General features: G+C 35.9%; 1 protein-coding gene across 4 annotated transcripts in view; it reads right to left on the bottom strand.

Moving 5' to 3' along the window:
• The window catches only part of Uggt1 (UDP-glucose glycoprotein glucosyltransferase 1), a 113,463-nt gene extending 94,124 nt beyond the window's left edge, over positions 1 to 19,339 (bottom strand). For 2 of the 4 annotated variants that reach the window (XM_026388184.2, XM_026388199.2), the window contains exons 1-4: positions 19,135 to 19,339; positions 14,532 to 14,667; positions 9,336 to 9,418; positions 6,243 to 6,373 (exon numbers count right to left, since the gene is read on the bottom strand). In XM_026388184.2, the coding sequence (XP_026243969.1) occupies positions 6,243 to 6,373; positions 9,336 to 9,418; positions 14,532 to 14,653 (336 nt within the window). In that variant the 5' untranslated portion in view covers positions 14,654 to 14,667; positions 19,135 to 19,339. Of the gene's footprint in view, positions 1 to 6,242; positions 6,374 to 9,335; positions 9,419 to 14,531; positions 14,668 to 18,956; positions 19,052 to 19,134 lie in introns of those variants that run through there. The other 2 variants (XM_026388192.2, XM_077802386.1) reach the window with 2 other exon arrangements.
• Between the last annotated feature and the right edge of the window lie 2,044 nt (positions 19,340 to 21,383).

Genomic DNA, 21,383 nt, shown 5'->3' with positions numbered 1-21,383 from the left:
TAAGGTTAAGATGTCCTTTTCTATATATGTAATACAAATAATTGAGAAAGACGGGGAGAAATGGAAAGTCTGTTATAAAAAACTGAAAATATTAACGTTTTCATTACATTCTTCTATTTTTATTAATTATTTTTTTTTAAAAAGTACGAACCAAAAAAAGAATAATATAACAAATCCTCACATTCCCATCACCCAAATTCAGTAAATATCAACTGGTTGTCAATCTTATTTCATCCACCTTTCCACCATACTCCACTTTGACACAATTCCCAAATAACTTATTTATAATGTTTTATTTATAAAGTCTCTTATTTATATCAATAAGAGAGATCTTTTTAAAAAATATACCACTATCATACTTTTTTTAAAATCTTCTGCAGAGATGACAAATGGCTTCATAGTTGTTCAATCTTCCTAATTTACTCCACAAAAACAGAGTAACTAAACAGCAAAGCTCCATGAGAAGACATTTCTATGACACAAAATACAATAAGACCTGCAAACATGCAGAGGTCATGTAGTGGGAAGTAACAGAGGATGTGAAGATCCTTCGAACAACAAAACTCCAAAACAGACAATAGTTTCTCAATGGAAAGGAAGGTGGCTCAATGATTTCTGTCCAACTAAGCAACAGGTGAGCATGAAGCATCAGTAGTAAAGTTGAAAAGGGCTGGGGAGATATAGCCACTCTGTATAATCTCTCAAAACTCATGAGCCAAGACTCTCTTTCAGGACAGAGCTCCACTGAAAGGAGAAACCGCTGAAAACTTGAGGAGGCCAGATACACAGAAACCATGGAAGAGAAGGTCCAAATAAAGATGCAGGAAGGGGGGCTGGGATTGTGGCTCAGCAGTAGAGCGCAGGCCTAGCATGGGCAGGACCCGGGTTCGATCCTCAGCACCACATAAAAATAAAGGCATGTGTTGTGGCCATCTACAACTAAAAAAATAAATATATATATTAAAAAAAGAAAACACTAAGGTTATAAAAAAAAAGATGCAGGAAGGGAACAATAATGAAATCTCAAACAACAAGCCATTGTATTTTCTTAACACCATATAAAATCAACAGCAGGGGGAGCAATGTTAATTTCTAATAACTAAGAAAAACTAATCTCACAACAAAATGAGCAAAAAAGTCTCTATATCAAATCCCATACAAAACTATTGTAAAGGGCATAAAAAGAAACAGAATTAACATTTATAGATGAGCATTATACAACAGAAATTACAGGGATAGAAATCATCCACATCTGCCCAGAACAGTGGCACAAACTTATAATTCCAGAGACTTGGGAGGCTGAGGCACCAAGATCCTAAATTCAAGCCTCTGCAATTTAATGAGACCCTTACTCAAATTTTTTAAAAAAGGGCTGTGGATGAAGCTCAGTGGTAAAGCATCCCTGGGTTAACTCCTATTACCACAAAAAAGAAGAGAGAGAGATTATCTATATCTGTACTGTCCAAAGTGGTAGCTACTTGCCTTACGCAGCTTCTGAGCACTTGAAATGTGGCAAGTTCAAGTGAAGAGGTAATTTTTTTTAATTTAACTTTAATTGATCTATATTTAAAAGGCCACACATTGCCAGGGCCTACCATATTGGACAATATAGCTAGAGGCAATAAAACCATGTCAGAAATATACAGCCAGAAGATAGATTAAAGATGTAATCTATTACAAACAAGTTAAAATGTATTAAGATGATAATACAACGGATTGTGGCTCAGTAGTAGAATGCTTGCCTGGTACGTGTGAGGCCCTAGGTTTGATCCTTAGCACCATATAAAAATAGATAAATAAAATAAAGGCATTGTGTCGATCTACAACAAAATAATAAAAAAATGGGCTGGGGATGTGGCTCAAGCGGTAGCATGCTCGCCTGGCATGCGTGCGGCCCGGGTTCGATCCTCAGCACCACAAACAACGATGTTGTGTCCGCCAAAAAATGAAAAATAAATATTAAAATTCTCTCTCTCCTCTCTCTCTCTCTCTCTCTCCTCTCTCTCTCTCTAAAAAAATGTGTTCCTTCTTTTCTCTCTTCTCTACTTTCTTCCTTTCTCATTAAAAAATAAATAAATAATAATAAAAAAAGATAATACAAGACATAAAAAATAACTAAGTTAGAAAAACTCACAAATGAGGTGATAAAACTCAGAAAGAATTTTAGAGATTTAAAAAAATCATTTTAGAAATAAAAACTAAGCTAGAAAGAATATGAAAATAAACACAACAAGTAATGATTTAAATTAAAGTAGCTCAGCCAAGCACAGAGGCACATGCCTGTAATCTCAGCAACTTCCAAGGCTAAAGCAGGAGGATCACAAATTTAAGACCAGCCTGGGCTGCTTACTTAGCAAGACCCTGTCTCAAAAATAAAAAGGGCTAGGGATGTAGCTCAGTGGTTGAGTGCCCCTGGGTTCAATCCCCAGTACTGAAAAAAAAAAAAAAAGAAAAGAAATTAAGAGTAGCTCAAGGTTACAGCACTTGGCTAGCATGTGTGAAGCCCTATGTCTGATCCCCTAGATTCAATCCCCAACACCACAAAACAAAACCAATAAAAAAAAAAAAAAAAAAAAAAAAGAAGTTAGAGATAATGGCTGGGAGTATAGCTCAATGCATGCTTAGCATGCATAGGGCCCTGGGTTTGATTCCCAGCACAAGACAGAGAAATAAAGAAACAAAAGCAATTTTCTTAAATTTAAAAAAGAAAAAAAGCTGGGCACACACAGTAATCACAGAGGCTCAAGAGGCTAAGGCAGGAAGATGACAAGTTCAAAGACTCAGCAATTTAGTGAGAATCCAAGCAACTGAGCAAGACCCTGTCTCAAAATAAAATGTAAAAAAAAAGGGCTAGGGTCAGTGGTTAAGCACCCCTAAGTTCAATTGCTGGTACAAAAAAAAAAAAAAAACAAAAAACAAAAAAGACATTCAGGAGAATAGGATGAACAATGAAGATCAGCAAAGAAAAATCAACATATATAATATGAATCACTGGAGAAAATATGTAAACAAAAAAAAAGGGGAAAGAACAAATTATAATGTAAAAAAAAATCTGAAATAAAGAAACTATTTGAAATTCTGTACTAAAAGCACATATTGTATACCAAATAATATTGACCCATAAAAATCACCACTAAGTTATATTCTTTTTTTTTTTAGAGAGAGAAAGAGGGGGGGTAATTTTAATATTTATTGTTTTGTTTTCAACGGACACAACATCTTTATTTGTATGTGGTGCTGAGGTGAGCGCGCTACCACTTGAGCCACATCCCCACATCCCCAGCCCCAATATTCTAGTAAATTATAACTTAAAAGAAAAAATCCTCTGGACTTAATAGACAAAAAGGATTGAGAATATAGCTCAGAGGTAAAGAAGCTGACTCATATGAATAAGGCCCTGGGTTTGATTTCAGCACTACTATGGACAAAAAAATAGCGCAAAAAAACTTTCAAGGGAAAGAAACTGAGATTATTATCACATTATATGTGGAAGACTATGATGAAAGAGAAATGAATGGTTAAGATATCCAAGAAATGAAAATATGAACCAAGGTTTTATATCTAGACTTCAAGTGCAAAGGGCACATAGAAACAATTACCTTAACATACAAAAACTGAGTAAATATTATTCCCATGAGCCATTCTTGAGGAATCTGCCAATAGCAACATCAAAAAAGCTAAATAATTAGAGACATTTGCCTAGACTGGTGGTGAGTAATAAAGATATAAGTAATTATAGAACTAAGATGAAATGAGTTATACTAAAGTAAGCCAAAAAAAAATATCAAAACAAAAAGGAAAAGGACTGGGGATGCAACTCCGTGGCAGGGCAACCCCTGGGTTTAATCTTTAGTATCACAAACACACACACACACACAAAAAAAAAAAAAAAAAACAGTAGAATAGTGGAACATACATACTTCCTGATTTCCAAACTTACTACAAAGGTACAGCAATCAATGTGGTACTGGAAATAAAGATAGAACAAAAGACTAGAAGAGAGAGCCCAGAAATAAATGTTTGCATATAAGGTCAACTGATTTATATATCAAATTATGATATGAACTACTATCCAGAATATATAAAGATTCCTACAACTCAACAAAAATCAAACAATCTGATTCAAAAATGGGCAAAGGAGTTAAAAAGACATTTCCCCAGAGAAGATATGCAGAATGACACTAAATAGATAAAAAGATGTTCTACATCATTGGTCTTAAAGAAACACAAATCAAAACCACAAGAACAAACCACTACAAACTCATTAGAATGGCCAATTTAAAAATCAGGAAATACCAAGTGTTGAGGAAGATGTGGAGATTAGAACCCTCATGCATTATTAATGGCAATGTAAAACGATGTGGCCAACAGTGAAATAACATCTTTTTTTGTGAGGTGAAAAAAGTTTTGAAGATGCATTAATGCACCTAGTATCAATAAATTGTACACTTAAACTTAAGAGCAGCAAAAATCACAAATGTTATATGTATTTTACCAAAATAAAGGAAAAACATAAACAAAAACCTAAATGGTTAAACTAGAAGGATGATATTGAATTCTGGTAAATAAAGGCAAAGAATCAAGTAGGTGTTCTGCCTTTCCTATGTTGAACAATATCACCAAACAATACCAGATTAGGATATATATCACATTCCAGAAACAAATGAATATGAAATGACAGGATGAATCACCACTTTACAACCCCCAAAGAATTAATAGATTTAGCACAGAGCAATAATGACTGCTAAATCAGAAAAAAAGAAACCAATTATTAGGTGTCTCTAAGAACAGAACATTACCTATAGACTGAACAAAGACCCAATTCTGATCAAGCTTCTGGACTCAACTGCCAATTTGTAGGAAACAGACAACAGAGGAAAAAGTTGAACTGTGTCAGAAGTATGTGATCAACAAAATATAGTCCATGAAAAAAAAAAAATCTACAGTGCAAATACTCCAAGTCATACAATGGAAAAAGGATGGAAGAAAACCTATAAATTAAGAAAACCCCTTCCATAGATATCAAATTTTCTAACACTAGGCAAAACTAACTAAATTGAGTCGATGTGCATGCTTACACAGTAAAATGATAGAGAACCATAGGAGAAGATTCCAACAGAACATGACAATGTGGTTCCTTTCAGAAGACAACAGGTGGCTGTGATGGGGTCAGAGCACATGGAGTGCTTATAGGGTGCCTGGTTAAGTCCTATTTCTCTGACTAGGTGAAAATCACAAGAATGCTCACTTTAAAATAATTCATTTGGGGGCTGGGGATGTGGCTCAAGCGGTAGTGCGCTCGCCTGGCATGCGTGCGGCCCGAGTTCGATCCTCAGCACCACATACAAACAAAGATGCTGTGTCCGCCGAAAACAAAAAAATAAATATTAAATAAATAAATAATTCATTTGGGGCTGGGATTGTGGCTCAGTGGCAGAATGCTTGCCTCGTATGTGAGAGGCACTGGGTTCAATCCTCAGCACGGCAAAAAACATTAAATGAATGAATGAATGAATGAATGAATGAATGAAAAGAAAAAGAGGTAAAAAATAAAATAATTCTTTATACTATATATCCATTGTGAGTGGTTCTCTATACCTATTTAATATTACAAAATGGTTTTTAAATGAACTTTTCTTTCATATCAAATGTCCACTTAATGTACACATATTTGTCTCTTCTGCTCCCGTCTTTGTCAAGATTCAAACAAGATTCCTGCACTACATTAAATATTTTTTAAATTCTCTCCTGAAGTTGCTCTGTCCTTTTTCTTTTCCTTTAATCATTTATTCATTGAAATAACCAGATCACTTGACTGCAAAAAGTTTCCCTAATGATAAATTTTCCTTATTACATCCCTGTGATGCTGCTTGACACTTCCTGTCTCCTGTATTTCCTGTGAACTGCTTTCAGATCTAAAGGCTGTGATTAGATTTAGGTTTATTGGTTTAGCAAGATTACACCTCCCAGACAGTGTTACACACAAAAAATCTGGTTCCCCTTTTTGTGCAGATATTTTTTCCTTTCTCATATAAACATAAGTGCAAATTACATTTTTAAGTATCTGTGATTTGAAGACTTAACATCAGTTTTGCTTATTATTTATAAATAAATCACAAATCCCAGAAAAGTCAGGCAAAAAAGTGATAGCTCTGTAATTCAATTCCAGAACAACTGTCATCTATCCAATTATCATGTCATACACCATTCAAAATGCTGTTAGCTAGAAGCACTAGATTTACCTGCTGGAAGGCCTGAATTGTAGCCGAGTAGGAACGAAGAGACAGACAAAATTTCAACAAATTCTGCTGTAGAGGTGACAAAAACTGAAATGCAGCTTCCAAAATCGAATGATAATAGGAATAATCAGTACCTGTTGAGGAAGAAAATTAACCAAAACAGTTGTATTTGACATGAGATATCCAAATAAGATAGTTTTTTGAACTTTTGTCAAATGCTTAAAAATTCCCTAGAATATACAATGCAGTTGGATTATTCTTCTCTTCATCCTTTGGTTCAAACTATTCCCTCTTCCTGGACTATTTTCCCACTTACCTGGATGATTTACTCTTCCCTACTTTCAAAAGGAGAATTTAACTGTGAAATCACCTACTCTAGGAAGTCACCCAGATCTCTACTCCATGCATCAATGAACTAGTTACAGTATTTCTTGGATCCCAGAATATTTCTTTGCTTTCACATCATTTACTAAATTATTTATTCACTGTCTACCTACCACCAAACTAAACTTCAGGCCTCACAGGCAGAGGCCATGACTTATTTATCTGGGTATCCTGGGTACCTAGCATATGTTTTCTACCTAGCATATGCTATTTACTCAAATAACTAAAACAAATTTTTAAAAAAATAGAAACTGAGCAATGTGATGAGAAAATACAAGGCATTAAAAGAAACTGATAAATCCATAAAGTTTGAAAAACATTTAAACAAAAAGTTGAACCAAATTATTTGAATGGGAATAAAAAAATCTATTAGTATGAAAAATTTCCCAGGTAAATAAAAACTACAAGGTACTAAACAATGTACATAGTAAACTATGTTTTTTTACCAAAAGAATGAGAAATAAGGATATATATCTGTCTTGTCTGTGTGTGTATATGTGTGTGTGTGTGTATACATACACACGTGTCTGTATATTGTAAAAAATTTTTAAAAATTATTCAATTTTAAAAGGAAAAGTATTAACATTTTTAAAAGCTGAATATAAAAGGTTCTATACAATATTAGCATCTTTTACACAGAAAAAGAGAACAGAAAGAAATACCTCAAAATGTTGCCAGAATATTAATGGTGTCAATCTTTGGGTGGTAGAAATATGAATATTTCAAATAAACAACATGTTTAACATACTCTATGATCACTTCCAAGAATTCATACTCCTGAAACTTTAACCAAGAACATATATCAAATATATTGAGGAAATTTCCTTTCAAATGTCAAATTTCAAGTCTCATTATAAAATCAACTTTGATAAATTTGTTCCATGAAATCCTGAAGTAAAATGATTTTTGATAACTTAATTCTAGTTGACTCTAAAATATATATAAGAATGCTTATTCAAAACCTTTATATATTTCTATCCCAAAAAAAGATTCAGACAACTATTAAAATGTATATTATTCTAATAAAATTGGTGTTATTTTAATGAAATTAAAAAGTTATACTGGGCATGGTGCCACACGGCTGTAGTTCCAACTACATGGGAGACTAAGGCTTGGGCCCATGAATTCAAGACCAACCTGGACACATAGCAAGACCCACATCTCAGAAAAAAAAAAGTTAAAAATCAATTTTAATAATTAATAGCAGTTACATAGTTTTCAAAATTTCTTCTTTAATAAGGACTTACACCTGTAAATGTAATATTCAAGGTATGAGTTGTTTTTGGGTTGTTTGGGGGTTTTTTTGTTTTGTTTTTGTACTGGGGATTGAAACCAGAGGCACTTTAGCACTGAGCCCCATACCCAGCCCTTTTTAATTTTTATTTCGAGACAGAGTCTTGCTAACTTGTTTAGGGCCTTAGTAAATTGCTGAGGCAGGTCTCAAACTTGTTGTTCCTCCTGCCTCAGCTTCCCAAGTTGCTGGGATCACAGGCATGTACCACCATGCCCAGCTCAAGGTTTGAACTACAGTCAAAGAACTGCATCATCATCAGGCGATTCTGTCACTGTGTAAACATCAGTGTACTTAACACAAACTAAGACAGCCATGATGTCATTAGGCAATATAATCTTATGGGCCCACCATCATATATGTGGTCCATAATTGACCAAAATATGATTATGCAGTGCACGACTATACTTGTACATCAGCATCTTTGACTGTATATCCTATGTCACTTATATCAAATTAGAGAATGTTTGTGAAAGCACATCATAAACAGTAATGAGTGACCCAGGATATATCACTAATTTGATACCTTGACACTCAAGTGGTGGGTGGCTGGCAGGCATAATGGAAAACATTCTGGATGGCAGGAACTTAATGATAAAACTTAATAGATAATAGATCACTTGTGTAATTATTTCATAATAAAAGAGAGTGAATCAGGTCAGATGGATATTAAATTAACACTAAATGGTTTAAAATAAAATGTACTTCCACACTCTAATAAAGAACAATACAAATACTGGGACAAAAAGTCAAGGCTTATACTCAAATTTATAAACTGCATCAAAAATAATTATTTGGGCCAGATGCAGTGGTCCAGGACTATAATCCCAGCAACTGGGAAAGCAAATGCAGGAGGATTGAAAGTTCAAAGCCAGTCTCAGCAACTTAATGAGACTCTCAACAACTTTGTGAGACCCTGTCTCAAAATAAAAAAATAAAAGGGATACAGCTCAGTGCTAAAGTGCCCCTGGATTAAATGCCCAGTCCCAAAAATAATAATAATTATTATTATTATTGTTGATATTATTATTATTTGGGCCAATAGTCCCAGGCACTCAGGAGGCTGAGTCAGAGGACTGCTTGAGCTCAGGGGGGTTCAAAGCCTGGGCAACACAGTAAGAGATCCCATCTCTTAAAAAATAAATAAATAAATAATTGGTATAAGTCTATGGGGATTATGGGTATGGCTAAGTGGTAGAGCATGTACTTAGCATTCACAAGGCCCCAAGTTCAATCCCTAACACCAAAAATAAATAACTATGTGTGCTATGTTGGCTCTTCCTGCCTACCATCACAACTCTAGCCCTTACAGATAAAAATGTTTTCCATTAACTGTCATGTCACACATACTATAAAAGAAACCACTTTTTCTAATATTTTCCCAGACACCAAAGTCAAAGAAGCATTTGCTTCAATTTTACCGTGATGATCTGATGATCCAATATTTTGAGTGGCTTCTACAAAATTCCAAAATTTCTCTTGACTGTCTTCTGCTAAAAACTCACTGGGAGAAAAGGGGGAAATGTCAGAAAAAAAAAAAACTTAATAAAATCTTCTAATATAAAATATATTACTACAGAGAATAAAAAGAGGTTTTGAAGTTTCCAAATGTCCATAGTTTGACTTTTAATTTAAAATACATGATATACATTTTACATACAATGTATATTTTCTTAATGCTAAGCAAGTCTTACTAGCTCATTAGCTCAATTAATAACTTATTAATAACTTTTTCATTTAATAGGTTAACAGCTATTTCTTAAGAAACCTGGAATAATAAAAATGTTGTTAACAGGGAAGTCCCAATATAAAGAAAGCTTATGAAACCTCATTAGTAAAAATGCTACTGGTAATGGAAGCAGAATTAGGAATTGATAATTCTAGTACTAGTTCTGCTGTGATTTTCTGAAAGACCTTACAAAGAATAAAATTTTTGCCCAAGGTTCTCCAACAGAATACATGAACCCTAAAAAAATTTTAGGAGACTAAAATTTTGCTAACATCCAAAAATCCAAATTTTCAAGATCATCAAACTTGAATCTAAAATTAGCACTGATCTAACAAAATCAGATCTCAGAACTTAATGTTATCTTAATATTTTTTTTCTGCCTTAAACTATTACCCTAAAATAATGACCACTCTGAATTTCCCTTTATTAAATAATCTTAAAATCCCTAAGAGAAAATGCATGTAATAACTGAAAGAATGATTCATGTAAACTGGTTATCTTAGCTTCCAAGCCACAGAACTAATGCAGTGGTGATCTTTCAGTGTCTTAAAGCAAACTACAGATCTGTATCTCTGCTTACCTAGCCAAAGGAAGACTTTCCCATTACTTGTCAACACTGGGGTGTACAACTCTCACTCTACTCCACAGCTAGACACAGAAATATGGGAAAAATAAGAAACATTTCCTGGTAATGCACAGCTTCTCTAAAAATAGGTTGCTGAAAACACCTCTTATCATAATGTATTAAATTATTTAGTGCCTCCTGAGGGTACTATTTTTCTCAGCTTTCTAGTAACTGACATAGACAAAAGACCAACCATAGAATACCTTACAGTCTAAGAAAATAGGTACTAACATATGTCATGATTTGCAAATAAACACAAAATTCATGAATTACAGCTGTGTTCATAAGTTAGCAGAGGGATGGTATGTGACATACTCATCAGTTGTGATAAGAACAAAGATTCAGTTAGGCTAAATATGTGCTTTTTATACAATTACAGGAAAAATTCTTGAAATACACATTCTTTTACATCCCACTACATAAATAAGTCTTACAGGTCTAGCTTAGAAGAGTCTTAAGAAAATGAATTACTGGATCTACTGAAATAATCCAGGAAAGAGGTAAATAGAAGACATTATTAAAAAGAACGCTGCCATTTTTCTACAACATAACTAAGTTCACTTTTTCTTTTGTTTCTTATACTCATTTCACTGAGTAAATCTGTGGTCTTATAGATGAAAATTATATAATAGCTGAGATTTTGCTTTAAAAATATGCCAGTGGAGAAGGGGATAAGGTGGTAAGGGTGGTGGTAGCTACTGGACTTCAAATAATAATTGCTAAAAGGTACAGGGAGAACGGATTATACTGTTCTCTCCATTTGTAAGCATTCTGAAGTCTCAAAATAGGGATGGGAATGTAGTTTAGTGATAGAACACTTGTCTAGCATGCAAGAGGCCATGGGTTTGAGCCCTAGCACCACAAAAAAACAAAACAAAAGTCTGGAAAAATAAATGTCCAAGACATGAAAAAAATTACTTACTAAGAAATCTCATAATAAGGGGCTGTGGCATGGCTCAGCGGTAGAGCACTCACCTAGCATGTGTGAGGCTCTGGATTTGATCCTCAGCACCACATATAAAAAAATAAATAAAATAAAGGTATTGTGTCAACTACAACTAAAAAAATATATTAAAAAAAAGAAATCTCATAATAAAAAGCTTTTCACTTATGACAAAAAAAAAAGAAAGAAAGAAAGAAAGAAACAACTGCAAACAACCTAACTATCCATCAGATAGCACAAACTGGTGGTTAACTTGTTTTCTTAGATTTCTAAAGTTATTGTTGGAGATCAGAAGAGGTATTTTCTACACAGGACTAGAAGGAGAAGGGAAAGGACTTAAGTATAAGAAGGGTCTGCTATGCAGCAGTCATTATACTTGGCATATCTATCAATGTCAACAAATCCTTACAGCTATCAGCAGTTATAAGCATTTTCTAAATAAAGAAACTGTGATTTGAAGGCAACAGAAACAGGGCACAGAGTTAGTAAATGAAAAAATCCAGAATATAAATTCATGTCTATTTGATGTCTATCTCTATCATGCTACATTCTTGGGCCATTAAAATACTAAGCACCCAATAAATGAGTATTGATTTCAACTTTATTAAAAATATCTTTTGGGCTGGGGATGTGGCTCAAGCGGTATCGCGCTCGCCAGGCATGCGTGCGGCCTGGGTTCAATCCTCAGCACCACATACAAACAAAGATGTTGTGTCTGTCGAGAACTAAAAAAATAAATAAATATTTTTTAAAAAATTTCTCTCTCTCTCTCTCTCTCTCTCTCTCTCTCTCTCTCTCTAAAAAAAAAACATAAAAATATCTGTTTACTGGGCTGGGGTTGCAGCTCAGTGGTTGAGCGCTTGCCTTGCATACATGAGGCACTGGGTTCAATCCTCAGCCCCACATATATAAATAAATAAAGATATTAAATATATATATATTTTAAAGTAATAACTATTTACATAACATTTCTATTAGTAATTATAGTTGTCAAAACATATTCAGGGGCTGGGGCTAGGGCTCAGTGGTAGAGCACTTGCCAAGTATGTGTGAGGCACTGGGTTCAATTCTCAGCACTACATATATATGAATAAAATAAAGGTCCATCAACATCTAAAAAGAATTTTTTTTTAAAAAAACCATATTCAGGGTTTTACTTCAATCAAATACATATAATTACATTAGTGACCATGAAACTACAACCCCCTTCATTAAACACTGGGCATAATCTAAAATATATGCAGGAATATTTTTAGTCCCAAAGGGCTAAAGGCAAAGAAAGCAAAACGGTCTGTAATACCTACACACCTTGATGTGTAGAAAAAGATTCTGACCATTCATCCTCAACCAAATGGACAAAGTGCCATAACCCATCATTACACACAGGAGGGAAAAATAGTGGCCTCAGATAGCTCTGGAGGTAAACATGGAGTGGTTTCAGATAAGAAGAGTTCCATTCTGAGTTGCCTATAAGTCCCATTACCTTGGACATCTATTTGCAATTAGCCACAGAAAAGGCCTAAAAATAATGACTCAAAAGGCAAACAACCAGGGGTATCATGAAAAGGGGAGATGTTTGTGATGAGGAAGTTGGTGAAGGAAACATCATATTCTACCTATTTCATAGTGATCAAAAACACTAAAAAGAAAAAAATATTATGCAATTAAGGCTGCAATTTTAGCAGGCATTCCCAAAAATCCATAAGTATATGTCATAAAAATCTTCTAGGACAAAGTACAAATACCAAGAAATTAGTTAATATAAAAAAAAAGTGAGATGTAAGTCAGTTAAGAATGTTAAGCAGAATATCACAAAACATCTGTTACGGTTAATTCTTCAAGATTATTCAGAGAATAACAGCGAATCTCAATGACTTAGATTTATACCAGACAAATGATCCAAAATTAAATTAGCAAAAAGGAAACAAAAAAACTTTAGTTACTAGAGTCCTGGCTCAGATAGTCAATAACCTTCAGTTACTTCAATTTTATGACTACTAATAAAGTTCTGACATTTGAGGAGCTCAATACATTTATCAAATTAGTTACTGTAATATCCTATGAAATACAGTGTATGTTTTGGTGGGGCTTTTTGTCTTTTTTGCCATTTCACTGCTGGGAAAGGGGACGCAAAGAAGTAATGGAAAATCTGTTAAGCAAAGTCTACTAGGCCCTGAACATGTCCAACTCAGCTTCTATGTGCCCCACGCCCATGGACCCTCTTAGCAATATCAAATGTTGCTTTGTGCTTAGAAAGGGCAACTACTCATATAAATAATCAATGTAACAAAATTCTGCTTTCATATTTTTTGAGGAATTAAGGAGAAAATATTAGAAGACAAAATTCTAAGTTGAAGATGACAAAGATAAACCACAAAGGTAACTGAAATATGGTATTTACATTATAAACACTAGCTAAAAAAGCACACTGGGAATACAAGATTTCCCAAGAAATTGTTGTCTATATATTTTATTGATTTGAAGACATACTAGAGTTTTGTTGAAAATACTACCAATTTTAATTAAAGATAACTTCCTGATTTGATAAAAACACATCCTGATTTGGGAAATGTTAAAATGTAAACAATGTACATTTTAGAACAAGTAAAGCATGGTCACTTCCTCAGCTCTTCCCCTCTCCCTGCTCTTCTTTGTCCTGGGGTCTTCTTCCAAGTTCTTAGGAAAAATGTGTCTTCGTTTGTTCCCCTACCTTAACAACCTCTCTTCTATTCTATTTATTAAACATTTCTTCAAATAAACAAAGACTTTTTTTTAAGTATAATACTCTCTTCCATTATGCCCACACTTAAAACTTCCCCCCCCCAAAAAAAAAAATCACATGATAATTTAATCACTTCATTATATTTATCTAAGAAAGTTTCTAAATGTCTCTATGGGGGCTGGAGGTGTGGCTCAGCGGTAGCGCGCTCGCCTGGCATGCGTGCGGCCCGGGTTCGATCCTCAGCACCACATACCAACAAAGATGTTGTGTCCGCCAAGAACTAAAAAAAATAAATATTAAAAATTCTCTCTCTCTCTCTCTCTCTCTCTCTCTCTCCTCTCTCACTCTCTCTTTAAAAAATAAAAAAATAAAAAAAAAATAAATGTCTCTATGAATCAATACAGCCCTGTCCTAGGGAAAGACAGGTTCTGTATCCTAACAGGCTTTCTATGGGAGGTATTATAGTCTACATTGAAAGGGGCGGCTCTTAATAAATGCATCTGAGGATCATAATCTCACTCCCTAAAAAACACCTGAACATTCATGGCAGAGCCTACTTTTACACTCCAATATGTGAAAGAGAAGAATGTCTTTTTACCTGGCTTCTAACAACAGTGGGGTGGAAAACCACTTTGTTGTAAGAGAGGTTGTAATGGCTTTTGAATCTGCCTTTACTGAAGAGAACAGCCATAGTCCAGTGAGTGCAATCAGAAGTTCCATTTTATAGCAAAGCCCTAAAAGGGGAAAAAGAAGGTAAAGTTTAAATCTTAATACTTGGAGACACAAAATAACAATCTTAGTACCTAGAGATTAAAAAAAAATAACAATATTAATACTAGGAGCCACAAAATAACATTAAAGTTACAGAAACAAACATTTTTGAAAGGTACACAGCACTTAATAGCTACATAGTCTAATATTTTCTGAGTAACTGATACATAACTAAAGGCAGGTAGAATATTTTATTCTTCCCTACTGAGGGTCCAGTTCACTTTCTCCAGTCTATACTAACAGAAATATAAAAGTCAGTGGGTGGCACAGCAGGTTGCATGTAACCGGATTTTATAAAACATGGCAATAAAGCTGAGACAGACGGAACACAAATGATGGATGGTTGTTATGGGTTGAATTTTATCTTCCAAAAATAGATATGTTGAAGTCCTAACCCCCAGTAACCTAACCTCCAAACTATGAACTTACTTGGAGACAAGGTCTTTACACAGTGATCAATAAAGATGAGGTCTTTAGGATGGGCTAATCCAATATAACCAATGTTATAAAAGAGAAACTTCGACACAGAAACAGAAAACAATATGAAGAGACACAGGAAGAATGCCAGGTGAAGACAGGTAGACATTCAATTATACTGCAAGCCAAGGAATGCCTGCTGCTATCAAAGAAAATATGCAAAAAATAAAATCTTTGGAAAATAGAGCTAACCAAAGCAGATATTTGACAATGAAACCTATAAGGAGTGATTACCAGCTACAGGAATCTAGTAAAGTTATTGACATATCACAAAGAAGAGCGAGCAAGTACCCCAACTTATACATACAACTTTAGATCACTCTCAACTATAAAAAAGGAATAACAATCTATCACACAGAATCACTGTGAAAATGAAAAGACAATATGAAAATCACTTTGTAAAGTGCAAAAACTACTATCCCAGAATCAATCACTGTAGTAAAACATTTTATCATAAGAAAAACAAACTGTAAATTATAGAATGGCATATCATCAAAAATAGGCCCTGGAAATTTATTCTCTGTGGCTAGAAGGAAAAAAAATCCTCCAAAAAAGTCACTTGAATTTCTAAATTGGAGACAAAGCATATCAAAGCATTATTATGATTCTGGCTATGTTTACAATTTGTCCTGAAAGGGCCTAGATGCTTAATACCCACAAAGTGGTGATTCCTGATGACAACTGAACACCACTACGCAGTAACCCCAGGCAGACAGCAAGTAGATTGTGGTTAGGGAACTAGGGGCACAATAAAAGCCCTCTGAGAAACCTCATCCTTTACAGAACAATGACTTTGGGCTAAGCATCATGTTAGATGTTCTAAAGGTAACCGATGTGATTCTGCAATCTGTATACGGGGTAAAAATGGGAGTTCATAACCCACTTGAATCTAAAGTATGAAATATGATACGTCAAGAGCTATGTAATGTTTTGAACAACCAATAAAAAAAAAAAGAACAACAAAACTGGAGGAAAAAAAAAAGATGTTCTAAAGGTACCATGTTACCTAATCTTTACATAATAAACTGGGAACTGAAGTTCCTTGAGGGTAGCAATCTTGTTTGCTTTCTTCAAAATAGTAAACAATACAAGTACCTGGCACATGGTAGGCAGTCCATAAATGTTCCATGAATGGATAATAACATCCCCACTTCAAGAAAATAAAAGCTCAGAGGGGCTTTTACCTTAGGCATACTGGGCAACTAATAAACAGCACCTTGGAACCCATACTACCTGTTTTTAAAGTTCTAAAGTACCATCCTGTCTCCCCTTGTTCTCTGGTTTTAGGAGAAAGAAAAATTCATACCGCACAGACTGAGAATAAGCAAAGGCTTCACTGTGAGAACCAAGGCAAATCCAAGGATTTTTCATGAAACAAGAACCTGGGACACAAGTGGCTGAGAGAGGAACAGTTTCAACCCAAAACCAAGGAAGTAGGCCTGAACCTGGAATGAAAAATTGACAAACAAGCCTGACAAATCCATAGTTAGACTAGCTTCAGGGACTGAATGTGAGCTCCCCAAAAGCAGGAAATTCTGTCATGGTCACCATGCCTAGCATATTGCCTAGAACACAGGAGGTACTCAGCCTGAAATAAACAAGCTTCATTCATTAAAGGAAGAAAAAAAAAAACAATAGAACAGAAAGAAGTATGGAACTGGGTTGTTCCCCAGCACATCCCCCTCCAAATTGCTGTTTGGCAACATCTAAAATTTGCCAGGCACATGGTGATATACACCTATAGCTCCAGCATTTGGGAAGCTGAGGCAGGAGGACTGCTTGAGCCCAAGAAGTTCAAGACCTCTGCTCAAAATAAAAACAAAATAAAAAAAGAAGGGAGTGTGGCCCCAAGAATAAAGCTCATACAAACAGGCTAAGACTATAAGAAAGATGAAAATGAAAATCCTACATATCTATGAGTTACCCAGAGGTCCCCTTGTTCTGTTTAAAGAGAAAGTGTCTGTTTTTGAGAAGGCACAACACCACTAGAGATGAGAACAAGAGAAAAGGTACACATTAAAGAGTTTTGCCTAACCCCACATTGTTTCTACAAGTAACACCACAGGAAAAGGTTGTCCAAAGAAACAGAAGAATCTCACTCAAGTGCTTTTTGTTTGTTTGTGGATGTCTTCATCTTATGAGATCTTTTATTATTCAGATCCTAATGGCTCTTCAATGTTGCTCATAAAGATAAACAGTCTGAGTGATAAAAGTTGTCAAACTGTGCAGTGTGGCACTGCACAATCACAGGCACAATGCTTGTACTATGATGGCTAAATAGAAAACACTCTTAGGTTCTAAGTCCAACTGTACCATCAAATATCTGTAAGATACTACTATGCTTAAATTAAAATGATACCTTTTGCTCATTTATCTACAGTAAGATATAGAAAATATAAAAGAAAAATTAGGGCTGGGGTTGTGGTTGAGTGCTCACCTAGCACAAGCAGGCCCTGGGTTTGATCCTCAGCACCACATAAAAATAAATAAAATAAAGGTATTAAAATATATGTATATAAAACAAAAAATTATGTATGGTTAATACTTCATTTTTTTAGAAAACAACTGGCAGAGTGATGTTAAGTCATCACCAACTTTCTCATCTTCCATTTTTACAGTGGAGAGAACAGCTAACAAACATTTTAAAAATAACCTGCAATCTGCAAGTTTATGTGGTCAACTAAGTCTCACTCAACATAGTTGGTAGTAAAGAGAAAAACTATTAGGAAGCAACTTCTAAGAATTAACTTCTCAACTAATTAGATTTACATTGATACATGCATATCATTTAGCAAAGCCGTTTGCGGTGAACAACATAAATCTAATTTCAGCTAAAAGTATATTGTATTTAACCTGAAAATGATCAGAGAAGTTTAATTGCAGAAGTAATAACTAAATTTTCTCGTAGTTAAACTTATTCCGTTGAAGTTAAACCTGCATTAAGATACCGTGTTGGTGCAGCTGGACACGGTAGCACACGCCTGTAATCCCAGCTGTTCCAGAGGCTGAGGATCACAAGTTCAAAGCCAGCCTCCGCGATTTAGATCAGTGAGACCCCTGTCTCTAAATAAATACAACAAAGGGCTGGGGATATGACTCAGTGGTGTGTGTGTGTGTGTGTGTGTGTGTGTGTGTGTGTATAACGTATTATGTTTACTTCTCTTAATAAAAAGTTTCAAATAAGTTCATCAAAAGCAAACCTAGTGGAAAGGCTACAATCATCTCCACTTTTGTGGTGTTAAACTATTTAAAATGCCTTCAAGTGTTGCCAGGTACAAGGTATTTCAAGAAAAGAGGGCACTTTATACTAAAATTGTTCACCAAGTGCACCAATGAATGATTCCAAAGCATAGTAAGGTATAAGACACCAGGACTAAGAATAAACAAAATGTGTCCCTTCACAAATCTGTAAAAAACGCCAAACAAGATAAGAGATTTCGGCCAAGGAACAAGAACAGTTAACATTCATAACTTATTGGCGATGCACGCAGATATTCTTCTGAAGGTCCCACACTAAAAGTGAAACCGGATCATTCAATTTCCAGCCAAAAGAGCCTAGCATTAAATGAAAACGGCAACCAATATGCCTCCCCCGAACTCATGGTAAGGAAAACAGAAATCTATAAAAAAGACCAAATAGTTCATCAATCAGAATCCTGCAAAGTGCTGGTTCTCGACCTACTTAGGGTCAGGCTTGGTCTAGATTCATGTTAGGGCACTTCCTGAAGGCTTGAAACCGATCAAGAGTCCGCCACCACCCCGGAGCAAGAGCTACCTTGCACCGACGACCACTGCGGACAACCTGGGCTCCTGAGGAGGAGGAAGGCTGAGACGATGGAGGAGAAACTGAGTCAGGGTAAAGGCGGAAGCTCAAGGTGACCTGAGCACAGGGTCGCCTCGCGCCCCAGACCCTCTCCTCATCCACGAGGCCTTCCCACGCCGCCCCTGGGTACCTGTCACTGGTCGCGCAGCCGCGACACACGCGCTGCTAGCGACCCCCTGGCTGCCCACGCACCGGCCGCGTTTAGTCCACTACAGCGCCTGTGACTACGCCGGGGCGGGGCGGCAGCGACAGCGGCAGAGGCTGCGCCAGTGAAAAGCCGACACGCGCCTTTCCCGCGGCTCGGCTCACAAGCCGGTCCCAGAGCAAAAGCCTAGCAGCCAGCCGCCCCTCTACTTCCGCTTCCTAAAGGTGAAGACTGGAGGACTTCCGAATACCGAGTTGTGACCAAGGCGGTCCAGAGCGTCGCGCTGCCGCCATCTTGTCTCCGGGCAGACCCCGCCCCTTTCCTTAGTCCCGCCCCGTCCCCTAGCGTGGTGAAGGCGGCCACGAGTCGGCCAGGTCTTGGGAAGGTTCCTACCCCTGGCGGCCAAGACCTGAAAGCTTTACCCCCTGGGGAAGCGAGAAAGCGAGTTCGGTCTTCAGTATTTCCTATCTGGACTCTGTGGCCTACCCAATCTCTCCTAATTAAAACCACTGTTGTACGATAAAAGACAAATTGTCTTAATGTTTCTGAGCATCTTAGACTTTATTCGAAAACCTAAAATTTGACAGCTTCGGTTCCAGGGGGACTAGGGTGGGACGTAAGGGACGAAGTCTAAATTATTGGAGCCCTTTAGTTTATCTCATAGGGGCAGTGGCAACTTAGTCTACAGGAACGAAAATTTTTGTCCTATGAATTTTTTTTTCAAATATAAGTCAGTGTGGAATTTTTTAGAATATGTGACCAACCACCGAACAGATCGTTTTACGCACGCAGAAGTGAATGCCTCTCTGAAGGGTCTATTTTTAACTATTAAGTCAAAGTGAACTAAAAGCCAAGAACACTTGGAAAACCACATTAAAAAGTGTACAATTTTCACTGACTATTAATTATATGACACAAAGATGACCTTCCCTGCAAATGCCAGAACAAAGACTAAAAAACCTTTGCTCAACATAATTGCTGTTTATCTACTGTTCTTATGAACTTCTGTAGCTAGCTGTTGAATTAGCTTTTCTAGGGGAAAAAAAAAATGGAGTTTAAAAAATTCTTGAATATAAGCGTCTTAAAATTTATTTCCTGCGAGAATTTTTGTGTAAGTAGCTTTCCATAGTGTATTTTCTACCCCCCTTAAAATCAGGTCAAGTGATGCTTTTATAAAAAAGGAATTGTTGCAGGCCAGTGGCACACACCTCTAATCCCTGTGACTCGGTGAGGCTGAGGCAGTAAGAGACCAGCCTGAGCAACTTGGTGAAACCCTGACTCAAAATTTAAAATGGTAATAATAATAAGAGGGGGCTGGGGATGTAGCCTGCTTAGCACACTCTGAAGTCATGGTCTCAATCCCCAATACCCACCCCGCCCCCCCAAAAAAAGAATATTTTAATTGGTTTTGTGGGAGTTTTTTTTTTTTTCTTTTCTTTTGTGTTGACTTGGTCTGTTATATGATACTGAACAAAACCAAAACTAAATGGTATTGCAGAGATTCTTATTGTGTATGGGGGGGGGGGCAGGTAGTAAGAATTCTTTGTTGCAGTGATTTCCACACAAAGGTGGTTACCATAGGCAGAGTAGGAAAGAGGTGGCTACCCTATCATACCCAGAGTAACCCAGAGCTTCTAAGAAAGTTGAACTTCTCTTTTTTTAAACCTTTTCCTTAAAAGTGCTAACTTATCTGAATAGAAACATATATTTTTAACTTCTTATTTGAAAAATAATTACAAATTCACAAATTGTAAAATAGTACAGAGGAGTCTCCATTGTACCCTTTATTTAGCCTGGTCTCCAATGTTTTCATCTCAAATATCTGTAGTACAATAGGAAAACCAGAAATTGATTTTGTATAATGTATATATGAATATTTCTGTCATTTTTATCATATATAGATTTGTGTAACTATCACCAAAACCAAGACACAGAACTATTCCTGCAACACTAGTATCTCTCTTGTGCTACACCAATTATAGTCACAGCTATCTTCCTACCCCCTGGACTCCCTAGCCAATGGCAACAACCAATTTGATAGATAAACCTAAAAGTTTTCATTTCTAGAATGTTGTGTGAATGGAATAACACATGACTTTTTATTTTTTATTTTTTCATTCAGCATAATGTCCTTCAGAGGTATTCAAGTTGTGTGTATCAATAGTTGGTTCTTTTTTTATTGATGTCTGTCTTCTATGATAGACACCTACAAGTTAGTTTAACTATATACCTAG

Source organism: Urocitellus parryii, chromosome 1 (genome assembly GCF_045843805.1).
Source record: "Urocitellus parryii isolate mUroPar1 chromosome 1, mUroPar1.hap1, whole genome shotgun sequence".
Taxonomy (NCBI): domain Eukaryota; kingdom Metazoa; phylum Chordata; class Mammalia; order Rodentia; family Sciuridae; genus Urocitellus; species Urocitellus parryii.
Note: the sequence above shows the minus strand (reverse complement) of the source record. Positions and strands in the feature narration are given on the sequence as shown.